This window comes from Pleurodeles waltl, chromosome 9 (assembly GCF_031143425.1).
Source record: "Pleurodeles waltl isolate 20211129_DDA chromosome 9, aPleWal1.hap1.20221129, whole genome shotgun sequence".
NCBI lineage: Eukaryota > Metazoa > Chordata > Amphibia > Caudata > Salamandridae > Pleurodeles > Pleurodeles waltl.
The window spans coordinates 1,154,732,936-1,154,754,356 of NC_090448.1; the positions used below are offsets into that span (position 1 = coordinate 1,154,732,936).

Genomic DNA, 21,421 nt, shown 5'->3' on the forward strand with positions numbered 1-21,421 from the left:
CAATTCAGACTATTCCAGGCCCCCAAAGCTACAAGAATGGCTTAGGTGGCAGGTATTAGTCAGTTTTAGTGTATATTGGATCAATGAACAATTGTGGTTGTGCTCATCTCTAAATTAGACAGACAGCGACACCATGTGGCAGACTGTCATCAGTGCTGGTGTTGACAATTAGATGCCAGTGCAGAGCACCAGAAACTACTGGCTCAAATTAAGCACTGCCTGTATTTGGTTTGTGTGGGATCAGGAGAAAGTGTACAAGGTCAGTGGTGTCTGCAACACATTCAGTGCAGGTCTGTACCAAAAAGTGGTCTTCCTGCAAGTGCCCTCCTTCTTCTGTCGATGTGGCACATTGCATGCACTTTGTTCCCTGATATTGGAGTTTTATTTTGGGCTGCTGCAGAAGAAACATATCTGCCTCAGTTATTCTCCACTGTATCTGAAACATCCTCTTCTTGCTTCCTGTATTGAGCTGAGTTATACCTAGCAACCAGGAGATATTAGCCAAGGATGTCTATGGATGCACATCTCTGAAAGTCCAAGAATGTAATGCAAAATCCCAGGAAAGACAATCCCTTCTGATTGGAGCTGTGCTTGGATTGGGACTAGAGCTTGCACTTTGATTGGCTGTGGTTCCCGCCAGCATCCTCAAAGTGGAATCAAGTAGGATAAAATACTGCCCCCTTTCAAACATGAGGTTTTCATTCACCTGGACTGTAGTGAGACTCTGTGTTCCTACCCAAGAGAGGTAATTTGCCAGCGACAAGATCTGGTTGGTGGCTGTTTCTCATCCAGTCCATGACCAGGTCTAGGTTGCAGAAAAGACGCTGCTACACCTAGACTTGGAAGAAGTTGACAAGGACCTACTGAGAGGGCTGGAAAGAAGAGGCCTCCGACCAAGTGGACAACAAGCTACATCCAGCTGACTGAATCCTACATGTTGGACACCTCAAGGAGCAGAGACACTAGGAGGCCATGTTTACCTTGCAGCCCTGATGGCCAGAATAGCCAGAGAAGTGATTGCAGCATCAGAGGCTCAATCCATGCTGGGAATCAATCAATTAATCATTCAATCAAACAGGATTTATAGAGCACAGCTAATCACCCACAAGGGTATCCAGGCATTGAATGTGATGAGCCTACACCATCCTATTTGTTCAGTAACCCAGGATAGCCCTACCTACCCAAATTCAAACCCGGTAACAAACAAAGGGTGTTCTTATTCACCCACTGTGTCCAGGTTACTGGAGCTATCAGTCTAACGCAAGAACCATTTGATCAGTTGTATTAATCCCTACCATTCCATTGTTATAGGTCTTAAGAGTTAAAGATGATGGCTGGCCGTAAAACCCAGTTGAAAGTAGACAGGGTTTCGGGTGCAGTGGGTGCCTCTGCCAGCAGTAATTCTTTACTGCAAAGCCAGTCTTGAGATATCCCCCACGCCCTCTGAGGTTTGGTACCCCAGCGGGACTTGGCTTGGGATGCCCACAGCAACCAGCCGCCATCCCTCCAGCATAATCGTTGGACCAGCTGTATCCCTAACTTGTCCACATGTCTAGTGACCATGCCCAGGGCATCAGTTTTACGACAGGCGGTCTGTTTTAAAAAATATATATATTTTAATGATTTCTTGGCTTTTTTGTGAAAAGAAGGTGGTAGAAATGGGCAAAAGTGGAACAACGCAAGTTTCTAAAATGTTGACACAGTTCACAAGGCAGGAGGATGGTTACTTGTGTATGTTCTAGCACCCTGTCACTCCCATTTCCTTGCAGGTTGTGGAAAATCTACAGGGAGGCGGAGGTAACACATAGATGCTATGATATCTTTGTGTCTTTCCATGCTGGTTACTAGTGAGAAACAACTAGTAGGACAGAAGCAGTACAAACTTGAGGCAAGAAGGTTTCAATGCAAAATCAACCTTCTACCAATAGGAGAAACTAGTTGTATAAACCTACCTGGATCTTTCCAGTACCGGTGAAAATGCTGAAGGTGGCGTTACCAGCCATGACCAATTCCGATAGCAGTTTGCACCATCTGTAGAGCGCTATTGAGAAGTCAAAACTTAACCAGCCATACTTCTCTGTTCAATTAAACACTTCAATCTCTAGCATAACTAGGATTGACAAAGACAATGGATCTATGTTGGCTGCCAGCCGTTTTGCTTTGTCAATACTTTTTATGGGCGAGCACAAAGTGCTGCGTCCATTCTGTAATCTCTCCTTGGGCTTGAAACCACGCCCGTGCCACGTCAGTCACTTACATTGGTTCGCGGGCTTGCCTTTTAAAATCCACTTGCTTTCATTTGTGAAAGGCATGCATACGTCATGCCTTTTCTGGTGTTTAGCCCACCTACACAGCACTGGTAAAGTACCAAAAACATACGAGGCTCGATGTGTTCAGCCTGGAGTCCGGACTACTTTATCTGTTTATTTTCCACGCAGCACAAACGCGCTGCATTTTACATAGCGCGATCGTGGTGCGTTTTTTTTTGCTTTTCAGCGCTAATAGCTCTAACTCGAGCAAATGCGAGACCTGTTGCATTGAAAATGCTTGTTTTGATTTCTTATGGCTTTGGAAACCTTTATTGTTAAGGAAGCTGCCTGGCCCTCACCAATCTAAACAAAATGTCTAAAAACTAAAATATTTTTTGGTCTTAAAAAGCACCCAGTGCAAAACTAATCATAGGCACATAAGGGAACTACTTTCTCTGTGGATGTAGTCCTTGGGAAAGGACAGAATGCTGTCACTCCTGTGAAGTTGGCCAATGGCTGAAGTGAGCTGGCTGATTGCCCCATGCTATATGCTGTGATGGGTGATAGAAAGATGTGAATGACACCATAAGAGACTAATGGATGAAGAGCGCTGGCAGGAACCCCTTATAAACAAATGTATTATACATATACATTTGGTAAAATCATAAGGACTTGCTAGCACCAGACCTCAAAATGTCAATTAGGGAGCAAAAAGATGAAAAATGCCCACAGTTGATCTCTGTGAGTAATTTACAATTCTCAGCTTCCAATATTAGTGGGTCAGGCAAAGCCTTTTTAGGTCAAGCCTACTTAACAGAGTATTGGGATGTCTGTTGTGAGGCATATTGTGGCTTACCAACAATATGAGGGGGCTTGGAGCCCGCCCATTACTTTACATTGGTTGACTTTCCTTGTCACTCTCTTTTGCCAACATCCTATTCGTGTCCTAGCATGTGAATCTTTTATTTGTCCCTCTTATGGAATATTACCTTCTTTACGTTCTCTTTGGTTGGTTCGCATCGATTCTTTCAACCGCTACTTTTTTTTATTTTGTATGATTAGGGTACGCATGTTTTTGAGTCGTGTCCCTTGTGTAGGCAGGTCTCTCCCCCTACAATCTGTGTGGCTGTTTGTTGCCCGACTGCTTGTCCCCGTCTCTCCCTCTTTCCCTCGCCCATGTGTTTTTCCCCATTTCTTTCCCATCCACGGTGCTTTGTTCCAACCCCAATATTGCTCTCTGCTACCCTCCCCACTGTTGCCTTTTCATCCACTCCAACCATCACCCATTGCTTTTGCATCCCCACTTGAATTATTCGGTATTTACCCTTAAACCTCACCTGTGTTACTTTGTCATTCCCCCAACCACCCCTGTGTTGCTTTAGGCAATTGCATCATTCTGTAGGTGTGAATACGCGTGCTGCTCTTGCATACAAAATGACATGGGTGGCTGTGTCAAAGTTTTTTTTTTTTGTTTTTTGTTTTGCTGCATAACATAGTGACTGCTCTTCAACGTGGCTAAAAACTACTGGCAAAGCCAATACTTTACAAAGGCGAGATCTGTTCTCTTTGCCAGTGCTTGTTTCCCTTTTGGGATCGATAACAGGAGATAGGAGGTAACAGTTGCAGCTGGTGCGGGGCAGGGTGGTGGGACAGGGGTGGCGAGGACGGTGGTAGCGAGGGTAATGAGTGATGTGGGGCACACAAAACAAAAACGGAAAGGAAAAAAAAAACATACCTGGCGCATCTTCAGGCTCCACCCACAGGCACAGGCTTCCAGCCTTCCCTGCAGGCAGCAAAAGAGTAGCATCGGGATTGGCCTGAGCACCCTCAATTTGCACTCCCAGGCAGACTGGGAACCTGTGCCTGCTGTCTCCAACCCGGCAACACAGCTCGGGATGGAGACAGCTCAGTGCGCATGTCGGTTTGGCCGTCCTGGGACAGCTGGCCAAACGCACATGCGCACTGACAGCAGTGCCACCACTCCTCCTCCCTGCCTGTCATCCCCCATGGCCCTGCCCCCTTGAAAAATAAAACAATAATAACAATTGTTTATTATTGTTTTATTTTTCAAGTTTTGCAGCTGCTGGTGGGAAGGGGTGGCTCTCCTCGGACATAGCGGAGGACCCACAGCTGTGAGGTAATGGCATGCTTTGATTATGAGTCAAGTGGTATTTCAGTTTTCAGTGTTTGTTATAATTGGTTGTTGTTACTATTGCCGTGAGAAGATCCGACAGCAGAGGTCAAAGATGGAGTCATTTCGATGAAGTAACTGTCTGTCTTCTCTTTCAGACTCGGAGGGGAACCTGTGCCGGAGCGGGCCGCTGCTGCAGATTATCGTAACCATGCACCGCTTCCTCGTCCCATCCACAGACCTGATGCTTCGAGTCAGCACCCTATATCCTTTGCAGAAACCAGAGATGTTTTAAGGCATGGGCAATGTGGGCTCTGGCCCTGGGCCCCAGCCTTTCATGGGGCCCCTGATAGAGCCAGCTGAGTTCTGCAGAAATTCTTGCCCTGATGACCTTGTATAATTCCTAAAAATAAATGTTGTGTTTGTTTTCTGCAACATCCATAAAAAAAAGTTTCTTTTAGATCACAGTAGGACCTCTTAGATGAGAAATGGGAGGTTGTTACTGAGATTATTTGTAGTAACATTTGAGAGCTGTGCTACAATATTGAAAACACACGTCACTATCTCTGAATATTAGATGTAAACACATGTAGAATTGGGAGAAGTGTGTCTGTGCACGGTCAGTGACCTGTCCAGAGAGGGCATGAAAGAGCTGAAATCGAATCATAAATTCAAATCCGTTTGGGGCAGGGATCCCCAAAATAAGTTTGGTCCAGGGCCTCCAAAATCATTAAGATGTCCCTGGCAGAAAACCCACATTTACCAAAATCCCGTCCACTGCCCCATCTCTGCAGGTCGGAGGGGTTCACTATTACCTCAGGCTGCTTACGAGGCTATCACTACATGCTCTGCTCCTCTCTCTTCCGTGCATTCTCCACCCATCTTCTCTGTCTGGGTATCCTTGAGGCAAGGCCATCTAGCATGGGATCATAAGAGCCGGGTGTACTCCAGACTCTTTGCATATCCACTTAAGGTACATTTTACACAATCAGTCGCTATATTGCGTTTCACTGCCGTAGTGCCTTGACGAAGGCCTGGGGCTTTAACACAGTGCTTCTGGAGGCAGGGAGATCTAGTTGTCTCTCCTCTTAGGAGAGGTTTTACATACAAATAAACAGATTTATTGGAAGTTTTGCGAGGTTCTCTTGCTCTGATAACTCCCTCTTTTAGGATAGTGGATCGTAAATACGGCTGACCTTGTCAGCGTGGATCTGTAAATACGGACTTGTACAGAGCACACGCAGACTGTTTTACGTTTCAGATATATATAGCGCTTTAACGCTGAAGCTTCTTGGTGCTACAGTAGGTACACACACCAAAAAGAATACAATGCAGATATTACTGACTGAAGAGCAAAGTTTTAGCCCTTTTCTTAAGAGCAGTGAGCAAGGATCAAGTCAGAGTTGTTTTGGGTGTTTTTTTTTTTTTTTAGTACTGAGAGGCATATTTACAAGGAAGTCGCGTGGCGCTGTGCAAAATTAGCAGCGCTGTGTCAATTCAGGGATGTACCGTATTTACAAAAATACAGTGCACCCCTGTGTTTCCCATAGCGCTGGTGCTAAATTTAGCTGCCTAGTGCCAACGCACTACAGTGATAATTGTCTAAGTGCAGGAAGGGACACCTTCCTGCACATAGACAATCAATAATGGCCTTTTGTTCTGTGTGCTGCACAAAGCAGCACACATAGCAAAAGCAAAAACAAGGCGAAATTAAAGTATTTCTCCTTGTTGCACCATGCTAACACCACCCTTGCATCCGGAGGGGGGCAGGAGGGAGGCAATATTTAGAAGGCAGCACAAAAAGTGGCTTAGCACCGCCTTCTAAATGTGGCACTCTGCACAGCGCTACCGGAGCACCAGAAAAAGTGACGCTCTGTCGGCACTAGGGGCTTGTAAATATGCCCCTGAGGGGCAGATTTAAGAACCCCGAATGCCTCCTTGCGCCACAAAGCATCATTGTTTTTTTTTGTTTTTTTTTTTACACCAATGTGGCCCATCGAGGCCAAAATCACGGCACCAAATTTGCAAAGTGGGGCAATGCATGCATTGCCCCACTTTATAGCCCTTTGCACTACATTATGCCTGCGCCAGCCATAATGTATGCAAAGGGGGCGTTCCCTGCAAAGCTCAGAAGTAGCGTCAAAAATGTTGACACTAGTTCCCTAAATACCGCTATGGTGCACCATATCTCAAATACGGCGCACACATGGTGGCGTTAGGGGGCACTAAGGGACGCAAGAAAAGTGGCGCTGCACTGGATGTAGCTTACCTTTTCTTAAATCAGGTCCTAAGTGTTTAATGAAATGACAATACGACAACAATGAACAAACAAGAAGTAAACAACTTTGAACTCGACAGAAATGTTTTTAAAATATTTGGAACAGTTAATTCAAATCTGGGATATTCATTAAATCCTCCCGATCGTAGCATGGAACAAGTGTTGAGTAAGGTTGCACACTTTTCGGGGTCCTAATCCGGGGTGGAGGTTCCACTGATGCAGCAGGTGCAGTGGCACCGGGGCCCATCCAACCCTGATTATTGCTGTACTTTACAATTGAAACAACAGCTGGGGTGCATTTCCTCCCTTTCCCTCGGGCCCAGGAGCTTTCACAGCGGTCGCTGTTAAAATACCTCTTTAAAAACATTGCTAATTGTGACTGAGGATTTCAGGGGCACACTGCCCACCCGCTACTGTGGGGGCATTATCACCTCTGCCCGGGGAGGAGTGACAATCTGCCACATCTGGAGTTTTTCAGCACCATGAAAGCGGCTGCATCTGCCATTGAAGGACGTCACGTGACGAGTGGTGTGCTACCATTTATAACTGCAGCAAATGGGTAACAAAACAACTCTCGGGGGAGCGAGTTGAAAGGAGCGGCGGTGCTGCTCAAGGGTCCTCCTCTTCGGAACAAGAGCGTCACAGTGCGTGAGAGCGCGCAACGTGCGTCCAACAGAGCCACGCGCCTCTCTGCGGTAAACAAGTGCTGCAAGGTATTATTGACAGTCTGGGAGCAAAAACAGGCTTTATATAGAATTGAGCCATGGAAACCGCTGCAAACCTGTGTGAATGTACATATAAATAAATGTACGTATATATTTATAAAGTACTTAAGTGAATGTTGGAACATGCCTACAACATGTTTGTGTTTTGAAGAGAGAAAAAACAAGTGTTTATCTTTGAGTGTGTGGTGTGTGTATATATATATATATATATATATATATATATATATATATATATATATATATAGCAACCCACATAGAAAGAGGAAAAACCGGGAGAAATAAAGTTAATTTGCCTCGTTACACCGCCCCCGGGCAGGTGTAGGCTTTTGATCCTTGTAAGTCAGGGAATGCATCAAAATCCGTGGGTGTTGTGTGGAATACCCATGGAACGTCTCTTTGACACAGAGTAAGGCAATGCAGCAACTTGCCCTACGTTGCCTTTCTCTATATCTACAAGGCCATGAAAAGCCACGCAAAGTGGCTTTGCGTGGCCTTGTAGAAATGGGTCTGCAGCCTGCACTGCAACACAAAAAGTGACCCACCGCAGCACAAGTTGCTTGTAAATATGGCCTTGGGTGTTCAGGAATGCTTCTGTGTGATGTGTTAGGACCACTCAGCATCTCAGGTATATCCTCTTGATGGACCACCACATCTTGAAGATGGACTGTATCTTGGAAATGTCTATCTGATGCACACTATGATGACAGTGCCCTCCAGAAGCAGCACATCTTGGGTTGGCCTCCCAGTGCACCATCTTGTGTAGATGCCCTTCTAATAGAATGCATGTTAAATGTGCCCTTGAGAGGTACCACCTCTTGAAGATTGCCACCTGAAGCACCTCATCTTCTAGATGCCCGTATGATGCGCTGCTTCATGAAAATGCACACCAGAAGTATCAGATCTTAAGGATGCCCAACTGAAGCTCTGCATCCTCATATTGCCCTTCTGCTGCTGTGTGTCTTCAAAGATGCCCACCCAAAAGCACCACACCTTGAAGGTGCCCACCCACAAAACTAGATCTTCAAAAAACTGGTGCATCGCACACTAGGATGTCGGCTAGAAATATCACATCTTCAGGAGGCCTGCCAACACCACCACCTTGTGTAGACACACATCTAACAAAATACATCTTGAAGATGGTCCCCATAAGTACTTCTGGTGATACTCACCCAAATCACCCCATCTTCATTCTGACTGATGGAGTGCATCTTGTAGATGGCCACCAGAACATCACATCTTGAGGATGCTCATCTGTACCACCAGATCATGTGGATTCTCATCTAATGCACTCTAGCTTGATTATGCACACCAGAAGCAGCACCTCTTGAAGATGCATGAACCCACACGGCTTTTTAATGCTCCTGTGATGCAAATCATCTTGAAGGGGGAACACAAGCACAGCATGTTAAAGATGGCCACTGGAAGCACCACAGGTTTGAGATTCCCATATCCCACATTATGCACTTTATCTTGAAGATGTTCTCCAAAGACACAATGTTTAGTAGGCAAACACAAGCAGCATCAGATCTTTGTCTTTAATGCCCATAGTTTGTCGTGCTTAGGTCTCTGTCTAATTTGCCATGAAGTCTTTCTTCATCTTTTGATCCTCTCCACCCATGGTAACTTTGGGATGATCGGGGCCTAGTCACAAAATTATTTTGGGGTACATAAAGTAGTACTTCTGTAGTAGTCTTTTACATACCCTATACATGCCTTTGTGAATAAACCCCAAAACATCTAAAATGGGAGCAAAATGGGAATATTCACAGAATATCCATGTACAGTTAGTACAAATACAAAATATGATGCCCCTCTTTGCTGTTATACAAATAGGCAATAGGACATTTCAGGGCTGATTCATAAAGACGTGAGAGTATGTAAAATAGTCCTGCTGTGGTACGACTTGCTGTGCTTATAAATGCTTTCTCGAATCAGTCCCCCATTTTCAATCTCAGGAAGAAGTTACTTGAATTTTTTGGCTGCTTGTGCCCAAACGATGTATTTTTGATTTCCTATTGTTTATTGGTTCATTGAAGAACTGTATTCTTTGTGGCTTAAAGCCAGCGTTTTACTTCTCTTCTTCTACATAGTTGATGTGCTGCCTGCACAAACGTGTTTGTTACCAAGCAACCAGATGGTGTTTAAAGCTATGCACAGAGATGTCACCTATAACGACACCTATCTGGACCTACCTGGCTTTGGTCTTCTGCTGTTCACTTTGACACATACATATTAGTATCTTTTTTACCTACGTACATTTACCTTTTATTTATTTGTGAGTTTTATTTAGCACTGTGCATCTCTTCACTGATATGTCAGAGTCTTGCCATGTTGAATTAAAAGCACAATCTTGTCCAATAAAGATCAAATCATCTATAGATCTTGGTTCTTATCAGAAAGTCCACGCTCTGTACCATCAATGCTATGGTCTAGACAAAGGCTATTCAGATTGGTTAGGTTTCTAGGATTCTTCTGAAGTACAAGTATTGGAGTTCTACCCTCTAGTTTGGGTTCAGAATAGTCCACAAATTCAGGTCTTGACCTTCTATGGACCTGCCTGCTCTGTATTTCTTTTGACTCCTCTGTATTTCTTCCTTTTGTGGTTTGTTGAGTGATCCAATGCAGTGTAGCTGGCCAGAGAGTCTTGGGTGAGACGTAGCAGGCTTGAGGAGACGATACACCTGACGGCACGATGCCGAGGTTCTCAGAAGCATGGCTGGAGACCAGAGTCCCCCTTGCGTCATCCCCCTACATTCTTTCCCTGCACTTCTTTGAACACGAAGACAATGGTAATGCAATCTAGACGGTACATGTTGTATTCATCGGAACATTTTCCGCTGGCAGTAAGTATTTATAATGACTACAATCAAATTGTTGTTTGGCCGCCTGCCTGTGCTTCAGACGGGTCTTCCTGGAAATTTAATGAACATCTTCCGGTCCCAGGACTAGACTCCCTGTGCTTTCTCCATCTTGCTTCTATTCATATCCTTTGAACATTTAAGTTGGAAGCAGAATCTGGTCCCTGTCTTAGGAGGCATACAAGCTTCTAGGCGCTTCAGGACAGGTATATAGCTATTCGAGCAAGAGGTGCAAGCTTCAGGGGTTGTTCTCTTACCTATGGAATATTAGGCAGACACCAACCCTAGCTGCACAGCAGCCCTTTGGCCCTGTGCAACTTTCTCTCATAGAGGACTTGAAACTGGAACAGCAAGTAAGGTACTGGGGCCCCACTTTTACACTCCACAGGCAGACCGTAGACGTGGATCACTTTCTGAAACTGTAGAAGCAGTTTATGGTAGTTTTCCTTTCAAGTGTCCCTTCTACATAGTTCTTCTGACACAGCCTTTGTGTATAGTGGTCAGGGTTGGACTGAGACAGAAAACAGGCCCAGGCATCAAAATAAAAGTGACTCCCAGACCCCAATTAGCTAAAAAGAGCTAAAAAAGTGGCCCACATTTACAAATCGGAAATGATTTGAACAAGACACGCTATGTGGGTGTTTTGCATTGAGCAGAGTACTATATTAGGGATTAAATCATGGCACTCCTGCGGCTCCCAAAATTAACACCCGAGGTAGCCTTCCAATAGAATGAGATCTGTGCTAGAGTCCCCTTTCTGCACTCAAAGGTGTACATTTACTCAAAGGTTAGCTTTGGGGCTGTACAGAACAAACCCAAGCCCCCCCCCCCCAGAGCACAGTCAAAGAAAAGCCACCAGTCAAAATCTGAGCCCACAGAAAAGATGCATGCTAGCATTTAACTCATCCCAACTTCATCCATTAGCAATTTCTACTAACTGGGGTGGGGTTTTACATCACAGGGCAGGCAGGGAGTCAAAGCATTCAGTGCTGTTCTCTGTTTAATGTATTCAACTAACCCAGGAGCTGGAGCACAGAATGATGTTTCTACTCTGGATTTAGCTCACAAAAGGAAGTAGAAGCCACTGCATAAGGAGGGTAAAGGCCCAGATTTATGGACTTCATGAAACGGAGCCCTGCATGAAAGTTTGCAGCTCTGCGTTACGCAAAAAACTGAAAAGAGCGCATCCTAGATTTAGCAAGAGCTGTTGGCGATACATTGTGCAAAGCCAAGCCAGCAGTGTCTATCCTAGGATACCTACTCTAGGTACACCATGTAGTACACATTCCTACACATACACACCAGCACAGGGTCCGACATGTAAGATATGTGTGTGAGCATAAAGCACACATCACAAGCAGGTGCACCAGGCGATGTGGCGTGGACTCCTTGCTTGCACCTACACCCACCTGATGTTAGGATCTGGTGCAAAGCTAGATCATGCTAATTTAACAGATCTAGCTCTGTATCAAACCCTCAGGTTTCTGTGCTGGCCTGCCTTAGACATGCCTCTTGCATACATTAACCGCCGTAGAGCGGTTTGGGAGTAACACGAGGGTTAGCGTTTAACAAAAATAGCTTTACCGTATGCAAGTTGATCCGTCGCTGATGCTGCTGCTGTTTGCACCGCTTAGTTCAGATTCGTGAAGCACAAACACCAGTGCAAACCTTTAGTAAACCTGAGCCAGTGTTTTAAAATATCTGCAACAGGCATCTCTCCTCAGGTCCCTCCAGAGAAGCAGCACCACGGATGCTACATCAGCACTTCTGAAGCTTTCCTTCTACAGGGTGCAGTGACACCTGTCAGTGATGATGTACTCTACCCTTCCAGTCCAACACCATAGGGCAACCCAGTGATCCCTCAGGAGACTGGCTACAAATGTGTACAAACACAGATTGACTCCTGAAGGAGTAGTCTGTACAGTTACTTCGTAAGTGGATTGGTAAATATCATATCCGATCCTCCAAACAAATTAATAGTGCATTCCATTATTTGCATTAGTTGTACTGCCGAAAAGAAATTATAAAATAAATGGTAAACTGCTTACTTTACCGTATAGTATAAAAATCATATGTATTTATTCAACTGCAATGCATCTTTACTTAGGATCAGTGAAACAGCAGAAGCCACTGTCACGAAGGATCACACAGAGGTCATCCAGTCAAGTTGTGCTACATTTTTGTTGTTGTCCTTTTTATGGCCCATGCTTGCTATATTTTCTATAAAAAGCAACCATTACACCAGCTTGCCTAGGTTGGACCTATTGGCTTTGTCAATGCTAGTTTCTTGTTTGTGTCAAAAACATATTGTTACACTTCTCTTCTATAGGCAGCTTATTTATAGGCTTTGTCCTAGCTTTAGTAAGGTAGAAAGATAAGGATATAATCATATACTTAAATTTTTAAATAGGCACATCTTCTTAAGTCATTGAAGCTGTATTCCTGAACAGTCAGTTTTTGAGACCTGCGTCCACTGCTTGGACTTTTAAATGTGGAACCACACTAGATGCACCCCCTTATCCATTCTTTTACACCCTCCTACCTATCTCTTTCTTACTGTAAATGAAGTGTTTCAACAGGATGCAGAGTACAAACCAACAAGTAGGTGCCCCAGAAAAGGAGACCCTTCGATAGTCAAGGGGATTTGTTTCTAGGTACCACATGCAGTCCAACCAGCTTCATCAGCGGAGGGGATACTGGCAGCAACGGGAGCTGCCCATACCCAGTGTGGCCGGACAGCTGACATCATCACTGTGTGCCATGGCTTCGCTGTCCCTTTCCTTAACAGACACCGCACATACGAGGAGGCATCGGAGAAGAAGCTGTCCTCCCGCTGCCTGAAGATATGCTACTTCGTTAGGTATGTCCTTTATTGTTCTTTGTTTTGTGTGTATCACTCTTGATATTCTCTTTTTATGTGCCTATACCTCTTTACATTTCTTTGTGTGTGAATATCTTTATATTTCTCTAGTTATGTGCGTATCTCTTGATATCTCTCTAGTTATGTGCTTATCTCTTGATATTTCTCTAGTTATGTGTGTATTTCTCTTGATATTTCTCTTATGTGTGTATATCTCTTGATATTTCTCTTATGTGTGTGTATCTCTTGATATTTCTCTTATGTGTGTGTATCCCCTAGTATTTTTCCTTTCTGTATGTGTATATCTTTTGACATTTCTCTTGTTATGGGTGCATCATCTCGTGATATTTCTCTTATGTGTGTAGATGTCTTGATATCTCTGTGTATCTCTTGATATTTCCCTTTATGTATGTGTATCTTGAAATTTTTGTGTGTATCTCTAGAAATTTCTCTTTAGCTGTGTGATTATCTTGATATTTCTCTTTGTGTATCTCTTGATATTTCTCTTTAGTCTATGTGTGTACCTCTTGAACATTTCTCTGTGTGTCTCTTGATATTTCTCTTTAGTCTATGTGTGTACCTCTTGAATAGTTTTCTGTGTGTGTGTCTCTTGATATTTCCATTTATGTGTGTATATGTCCTGAAATTTCTCTTTGTTATATGTGTGCATCTCTTGATATTTCTCTTTGTTTGGGTGTGTATTATCTCTTGATGTTGCTTTTGTTATGTGTGTATTATCTCTTGATATTTCTCTTTATGTGTGTGTATTTCCCAACATTTCTTTGTGTGTATCTCTTGACAGTTCTCTTTATGTGCGTATCTCTTCAGATTTGTCTTTGTGTGTGTATCTCTTGATATTTCTCTTTATGTGTGTATATTATCTCTTGATATTACTTTGTTTTGTGTGGGTATCTCTTGATATTTCTCTTGTTATGTGTGGGTATTCTCTCTTGATATTACTCTTGTTATGCTTGTGCATCTGTTGATATTTCTCGTTGTGTGAGTGTATTTCATGATATAGCTCTTTGTTTAATGTCTGGATATCTCTTGGTATTTATCTTTGTGTGTGCATTATCTCTTGATATTGCTCTTATGTGTGTGTATTGATATTTCTCGTTGTGTGAGTATCTCTTGATATTGCTCTTGTTATGTGTGGGATCTCTTGATATTTATCTTTGTGTGTGTATTTCATAATATATCTCTTTGTTTTATGTGTGGGTATCTCTTGATATTTGTCCTTGTGTGTGCATTATCTCTTGATATTTCACTTTGTGTGTGTATCTCTTGATATTTCTTTATGTGTGGGTATCTCTTGATATTTCTCTTTGTCATGTGTGTGCATTATCTCTTGATATTGCTCTTGTTATGTGTGTGTATCTATTGATATTTCTCCTTGTGCGAGTATCTCTTGATATTTCCCTTTGTTATGCATGTGTATCACTTGATATTTCTTTGTGTGGATCTTTTGATATTACTCTCTTTATGTGTATGCATCTCTTGATATTTCTCTTTATATGTCTGTATCTCTGGATATTTCTCCATTATATATGTGTTTGAACACTTTTTATTATGGTGAACATGACACGTATGTGCCTTGAGCTGCTGTAGGACATCAGCCATATGTAATCCCACGGGCCATGTGTTAGATCACATTCCCCAAAGGGCCATTGCACATCTTTCGTGGTAACACATACTGTGTGGAATACCACAGACCCTGTAAGACACCACAGGCTATCTGCTACTCTGCAGTCCATTTTCAGCTTTGCAGACCCCCCTCTTTGATACCTCAGTTCCTCTGTAACATCAGACTTTGTATGACATCACACACAGTCTGTGACACCACATGCCTTCTCTAATGTCACAGACCGCACCTTATGATATCACACACCATCTGTAACTCCAGAGGCAGAACATCCTAGACCCCCTGTGGCATCTTAGCCTAAATCCACAAGCCTTCTGTGACACCACATTCCCTCTGACGTCACACCTCCTCTGTGGCACCAGAGTGCCTTCACAGATCTTTTGTAACAGGGGAATCTCCTTGAACTCCACAGACCTCTGTGGCATCTCAGCTCTTCTCAAACAATACTGATCTCTGCAATAAGCAGACCAATCTGTAACTGCAGACTTTACCCCACCGACAGACCATCTGTAATATGACAGACCCTCTTTATTGTAACTGACCACTTGTACCTGGCGGACGGCTTTTAATGCAACACACAATCTTTAAGCTTTGGCCTTCTGAAATATTGCAGACCCTTGGACCCTGCTCACCCTGCGTGCAAGGTGTTGTTTAATACATTTAAAATGATGTAATACATTGTTTTCTGCAACTGCATAAGTGCATTTTACATTTAGACTTTGGGAGGAACATATAAAAAGTCAATCAAGTATTTTGCTCTTTAAACTGCTGTGCTGACATAGCACCTGCGTGTGGCAAGTAAGAGCGTGAAGAAAAAATGCTATTCTGTACAGTGTCAAGTCACTGAATTCATAATCCGAAGATCTTCAGTACAAGAGCATCACGCGCCAAAGCTCACAGCTTTACTAATTTTGGGATCAACAAATTTCCTCTTGGATCAAAAGACCTAAAACATGCACAGACAAAGCCAGGCTGTAAGGCTTAGTGTTTTTGTTAAAGTAACTGATGCGGATCATCTGTTTAATACTGCCAAACAAATTCTCAACTGGCGTGCGGGCAGAGAGCGACTACACCAGTGATACTCAAGGTACGGCCCGGGGGCCACCTGCGGCCCTCCTAACCTTCACATGCGGCCCCCTCCGACAGCACTAACATTTACAAAGATGTTCAATAAATGGGGAAGCTTTTATTTACAAGCTAACTGGAGTAAAGGGGAAAAAAAGCAAAAAAAGTATCCTACACCATTTAACCACCCACAAAGCCCCACTCTCATCCTGCTGGCAACAATGCGGCCCTCGGGGCCACCACAGACCGTAATTTGTGGCCCCATGGAAAATGTTTGTGAGTATCTATGGACTACACAGTGCTCCCTGAACTCCTGACATTCGCAAGAGATCTTCTAGGGCATGGTCTCCTGATGCCACAGGCCTTACAGGAGCGGGTGGTTCCCACTTAGCCGACATGGGCTGGCATCCTTGCGTTGCTGTGACTTGGTGGCACCTCCCAAACACTTGAAAGTTAACAACCTGCACGCCATCGCACCCCGCTGGACACTGGCATTTGCTCTGCAATCATTGTGATCATATCATTTTGATATTAATTATTACTGTGATCGTAGGGAGCACTGCTACTTTGAAATAAATGGGTATGCCTGGCCCCCGTGGATTGCAGGATTTCCCTTGTCCTGTAGAAGTGTGTCAGTTTGTTAGCTTGCAACAGCCCAGTATAATCACATTTCAGTATTGTCATGTACTCTGGAATCAGGTTTAGGTGTCCTAACTCCATGACTTCAGGCATAGCACTAAATTGAGCGAGTGAGAATTGGGTTGTAACACCCACCTGTTGGCTCTGCAAATTAAAGCACAGGGTTAATTTCCTGTGATAATGCGCTGACATTTCCATGAAATGAGAAAACTATCGAAAATCACTCACATTGGCATGCCTCGTATTGTTCCAGTCCAGGTGTGAAAGGAGTAATGAGACAAACGCACAATGTTGGCGGCCATTTGCCATAGAAGATTCCCTCAGACTAGGCTGTGGGTACCTGGCGGTGAAGTTTGGGCATTTTGTGGTGTTTGTGACAGCTCTATCCTTGGTGCGTACCTTTCTTAGAAGAACATCTGTGGAGTCTAGGAGTGAGGACATTCGTGTGAGCGTCTCCACTGTAAGTGAGATTCATGTATTGCAATGGTCACCTGCGAACAAGGGCCTGCAAAGTTTCCGCTTGCCATGTGATTGTTTCTTTCATTCAGTGTGTTCTGAACTCTTCCCGATACCAGTTCTAGATCCACCAAGCCTGAGTCATTTCTAACCATTGCAGTGAGAGCCGCTCCTGAAGCGGTCTCGTGGACCGCTAGTGGCATGCAGACGGCTATCACCGCGAAGAGTTAAATAACCTTCCTCACTGTCAGTGACTGCCAGGTCTGGTGTGTCCCTTTCCACAGTCAGGTTCTCCTAAACTACCTTATACCTGTTATTGTTGCAGGTGCATCTTTAGTTTAGACCTCAGGGCAAAGGTTTGGTTCACTTGGTCTGAGTCTTACATTGATAAAAAAAAGTCTTTGCCTTTATTAGAGAGTTGTCCACCAGTGAATACACACTTCAGGCTTGAAGACGCAAGAGATCTGCCACCAAGAAGAGACATTGTTCCAACACCCTGAGAACTGACTTGATCCCGATAGATAGCCGAGTGATTTGATGATGGTTGCCACATACCACAAACTGGGGGCTCCTGCTGATGCCCTGCATGCGTTAGCAGGTCAAGGGTTGCATGAAGACTTCCACTTACAGTAGCGGTATGGCCTCCTAGAATGTCATCCTTTATTTTTTATATACAATCTGAACATGTCTACTGAGCACCCTGAGATCTGAATAATGTTCCATCTTCTTTTTAATGAGCAAATTTAGTCTCTGCGCTTGTTTAGCGGTGGCATTGAAGGATAACGAGGAGGCTTCCTCTAAGAGCCGTGGTAAGTGATTGCGGTTGGTGTTAAATTTCCATGGTTGGTGGTTACACATTTTCTGCTCAAACTTAAACCTGTTGTCGTCTTGATGGTAGTTAGCACTCACTTATCTGAGGTTATTTCATCCCATTTATGTGGGAAAAACCTCAGAGTTCCCAGGGCCGGTCTTGTGTGATCAAGGGGAAGGGTAACGGAATGATTGCTTGGTGCTGGTGAAACCTCAGCTTGGAGATCCTCTGACTCGGCATTGAGTACTGACTCAAGAGGCACACATTTGATACTTCTGTGCTTGTTGTCACTCGGTGGTCTTTGCCCTGTGGCTGGATATTTCCATCATGGCCCACAGTTATACGGGCAGTGTTGTTGCAAGCCCTCCATTGATGCTGCCAGGCTTTCCTCTTGATTCACACCAGCCTTTGGACCAAAGAGAAGTCTTCTTTGAGAAACTTTAAGAGAAGCATGCATTTGTACTTCAGGGAGAGATCTGAGGCTCTAAGCCACAGATGGTGGTGCATCAGGATGGTGTTTAGTGGACGACTAAACGTTTTCACTGCATTGAATGCACAGCTGTTGCATGCCTTCACAATGGCTGTGCATCCTTGCATAAATATCTCTTCCCTTTCCCGATGTGGCTCTGGAAGGTGCCACGTCAACTTTCCTATCTTCTCCCTTTGAAGCCTCTCCTAACGACCTAGCTAAGCCAAGAATGTGGCAACGCTGCATCACACAGTCTATCTGTAAACGTTTTTAGGTCATGTCTGCCAGACAATGCAAGCTGCCTGGTTGCAAAAGATCTATTGTCAGCTTCCCAGAACTTAAATAGGTCTAAGATCAAATTGATGCTACCTTTCTCCTTTAAAAAGAAAGGCACTTTCACTCTATTTCACTTTCATCTATTTTTTTTTAGTTACTTGTCCATCTCTGGCCATTAAAGGAAGAAAAACGGCACACGTGTCACATACATGTATCAAGGCACACACGGGTGCCTGCAGAATGCCACTGTTGAACATTTTCCCTTTTATTTATGATGAATAGCATAACCATTTTAGTCAGTTATGTGCACCATCATCAGAAGGAACTGAGGGAGCCAATACGTCTCAAAGAAGACACCTATTGGCTTTGCCAATGCTTGTTTATCCAGGGAGGGAGGCGCCAGTGGGCTCTGGACTGAGTGATTGATTGTGAACAGTATGTGCGACCATAGTATCGACTCCCACAGACGATCACAAGCCTAACTCGTGCCTTTGGCTTCAGCGTTGTATTTTCTTTCCACACAACCAAGTCCTCACTGGTGCACACACGGGATCTTTGCTGAGCTTACACAGGCTTCAGCTTAGGCAGACAGTGGTTGCTTCTTTCACTTCTTCTTATGGTTCCCACTAGACGGGCACCTTCCTCTTTTTCTACCTGTTGTGAAGAGAAGCAGTGGACTGAGTCGCCTCCTGTGATGCAGATGTTTTGGCTGCTGTTGAAGGTCACATTGGGGATGACTCAATCCTTCCTGGTGTGGGGAATCCCCTGGTACCCTTTCTGGGCACCCCCCTCTTACCTGTCCTTTTACTTTACAGGTTTCTGGTTCCCCTCGTCCAATCCTCCATCAGAAGACAGGCCCTTACCTCGTGAAGGTGGTAACATAGCCCTCATTCCTCTGCAAGCACAAGGGGGTCAGCATCTTCCTGGGTACATTTCCTTTCATTTGGAATTGGAAATGGTCGCAATTTTGGTGAAATCGATGCCTCAAGAATATTTTATGGCAAAGAACAAAAAAACAAACCCAGACAAAATCCATAAAGTTGAATTTTATATGCCATCAGGCTCAGGTTACAATTGCATACACACTTCAAAGCTGCATGCCAAATCGCAGAGTCATCTGAAAGATAGATGCCACAGAACAAATAGTTGCATCTATTTGCTGGAGGATCCAATTGAAGATGCTTTTGTGACTGCTTGCTCCCGAGTGCTACCGTACACCTTTCTGACTTGTTTCAGCTGGACAAAAGTCCCTCATGCATTCCAGCAGAGGTGGAAGGACACACCACACAGCCAATAGAAAAACGATCAAGCTAAAATATTATAGCGTACTAATCTAGGATGTGATTGACAATGCTCCAAGCCAATAGCTGTAGGCTCCAGAGCAAAAGAAGGCAAGAAGAAAAGAGGCCTTGCCCAAAGCCCCTTAAAGTAAGTATAGAATAAAATATGTTTTCTATGAGTGGCACAGTGCTTAATTTGAGCCCGTGGTTTCTGGGGTGGGACACCAACACTTATTTTTGAGGGGCGGTACTTATTTTTCTGCCTCAAGCATTTACTGTGAGTAAAAGACACACATGGAAAAGAGAGAGGAAGAGAAAAAACTAAAAAGTGTCACAAAGGGGAAAAGCAGAAAGCTGCAAGAGTGATCGGAAGGGGCAGGGAGTGGCTGTAAATGGATTGAAGAGGCCCGAGATGGCTTCAGGATTAAGCTGCTTCAGTATTCCGTGCTCGCACAGCGTGGTTCAAAGGAGAGCTTCGGGCACCAGCACGTTTGTATTTACAAATTAAGCACTGGAATGCCGCAAGCACCATACAAGTCAAACCTAAAAACGAACCATTGATAGTAAAACTGGATTCTTGTGGAGGTGTCAGGGATCTAAGCATGTGATAGTTTAGTCATGCCCACCAGGTGGGGTCACTGGGGTAGTCGGGCATCTCTAGCCAAGGCCAGCAGTCAGGGCAATTGAAAGAAGAGACCAATGCTGTGTGTTCTACTTGGTCTTTTGAATGACTAGTTTAATGAAAAGGTGTGATCTCCCAACAGGTACTGGATGACTGAGTTTTGGCTCATGTTCAAAATGGACGCCGCTCTGAGAGAAACGATGGAGAAATTCAGGGACCTGGTGAAGACCCGTGATGAGAAGATGAGCCAACACCTTCTCGACACCTCCCAAATGTAAGTTCATTTTATTGGTCCTTATATAAGCGGCGAGCACACCCGCTGCTACTGTTGCAGTTTATTCAGCCTTCGGTTCACATCTGACTCCTGGGACCCATAGGGGAGATTTCAGGAGGGAAATGCAGAACTATTTTCTTTTATTTATTCTTTTTATATCATGATTTTATTTCTTTAAGAAAGTTTCCAGGTGCTTTCTGGGGGAGGGCATGGTAGGAATTAATGATAGAGAGCCACACTTGTGAGGGAAAGAATAGCCATGCATGATTTATCCATCATTGGAGGTAGCTTGCGTTGGTGAAACTGGCAGAACAAGGCCGGTTCTGCGTTGAAGAGGCCCTCAAATGTAGACGGAAAATAAACAGTTCTTTACCCAACCCTGCCTTGTTAACTAGCAACAACAATAGGTTTTCTAGAAAGTTCCTTTGTCCAATGATGTCTGCTTTGGTTTTGAGACTAAATATGACGACATTCATTAGGTGGCTCCTCTAAGGCCATTGTAAGCAGCTGCCTTATAGTACCGCCAGTAGGGGTCGCAGTGCCAGACTGCAGCAACTGGCCTATAAAATGGTTTATTTGCTTGGATAAGAGTAGTCCCTGTAAGATAAAATGTCCTTTTTCAAGAGGTTCTGAAAATCCTAGTGCAAGAATCAAATAATCCCCATCTGGCCTTTTAGGTCCCGATGCATTGCATCACACAGAGTGTGATGACCAGTCAGAGAACAACAAGTAGAACAGGAAAGTTTCTGGTCCTCCAGTGAACATCCGGAAGTTGTTGTGTTTCCA

General features: G+C 44.1%; 1 protein-coding gene across 4 annotated transcripts in view; it reads left to right on the plus strand.

The window, feature by feature from the left end:
* The window catches only part of RASGRP1 (RAS guanyl releasing protein 1), a 217,171-nt gene that overhangs the window by 155,421 nt on the left and 40,329 nt on the right, over positions 1-21,421 (plus strand). For 3 of the 4 annotated variants that reach the window (XM_069209007.1, XM_069209005.1, XM_069209004.1), the window contains 3 exons: positions 4,539-4,644; positions 13,039-13,101; positions 20,504-20,635. In XM_069209007.1, coding sequence (XP_069065108.1) covers positions 4,539-4,644; positions 13,039-13,101; positions 20,504-20,635 — 301 coding nt within the window. Of the gene's footprint in view, positions 1-4,538; positions 4,645-13,038; positions 13,102-19,831; positions 19,888-20,503; positions 20,636-21,421 lie in introns of those variants that run through there. The other variant, XM_069209008.1, reaches the window with a different exon arrangement.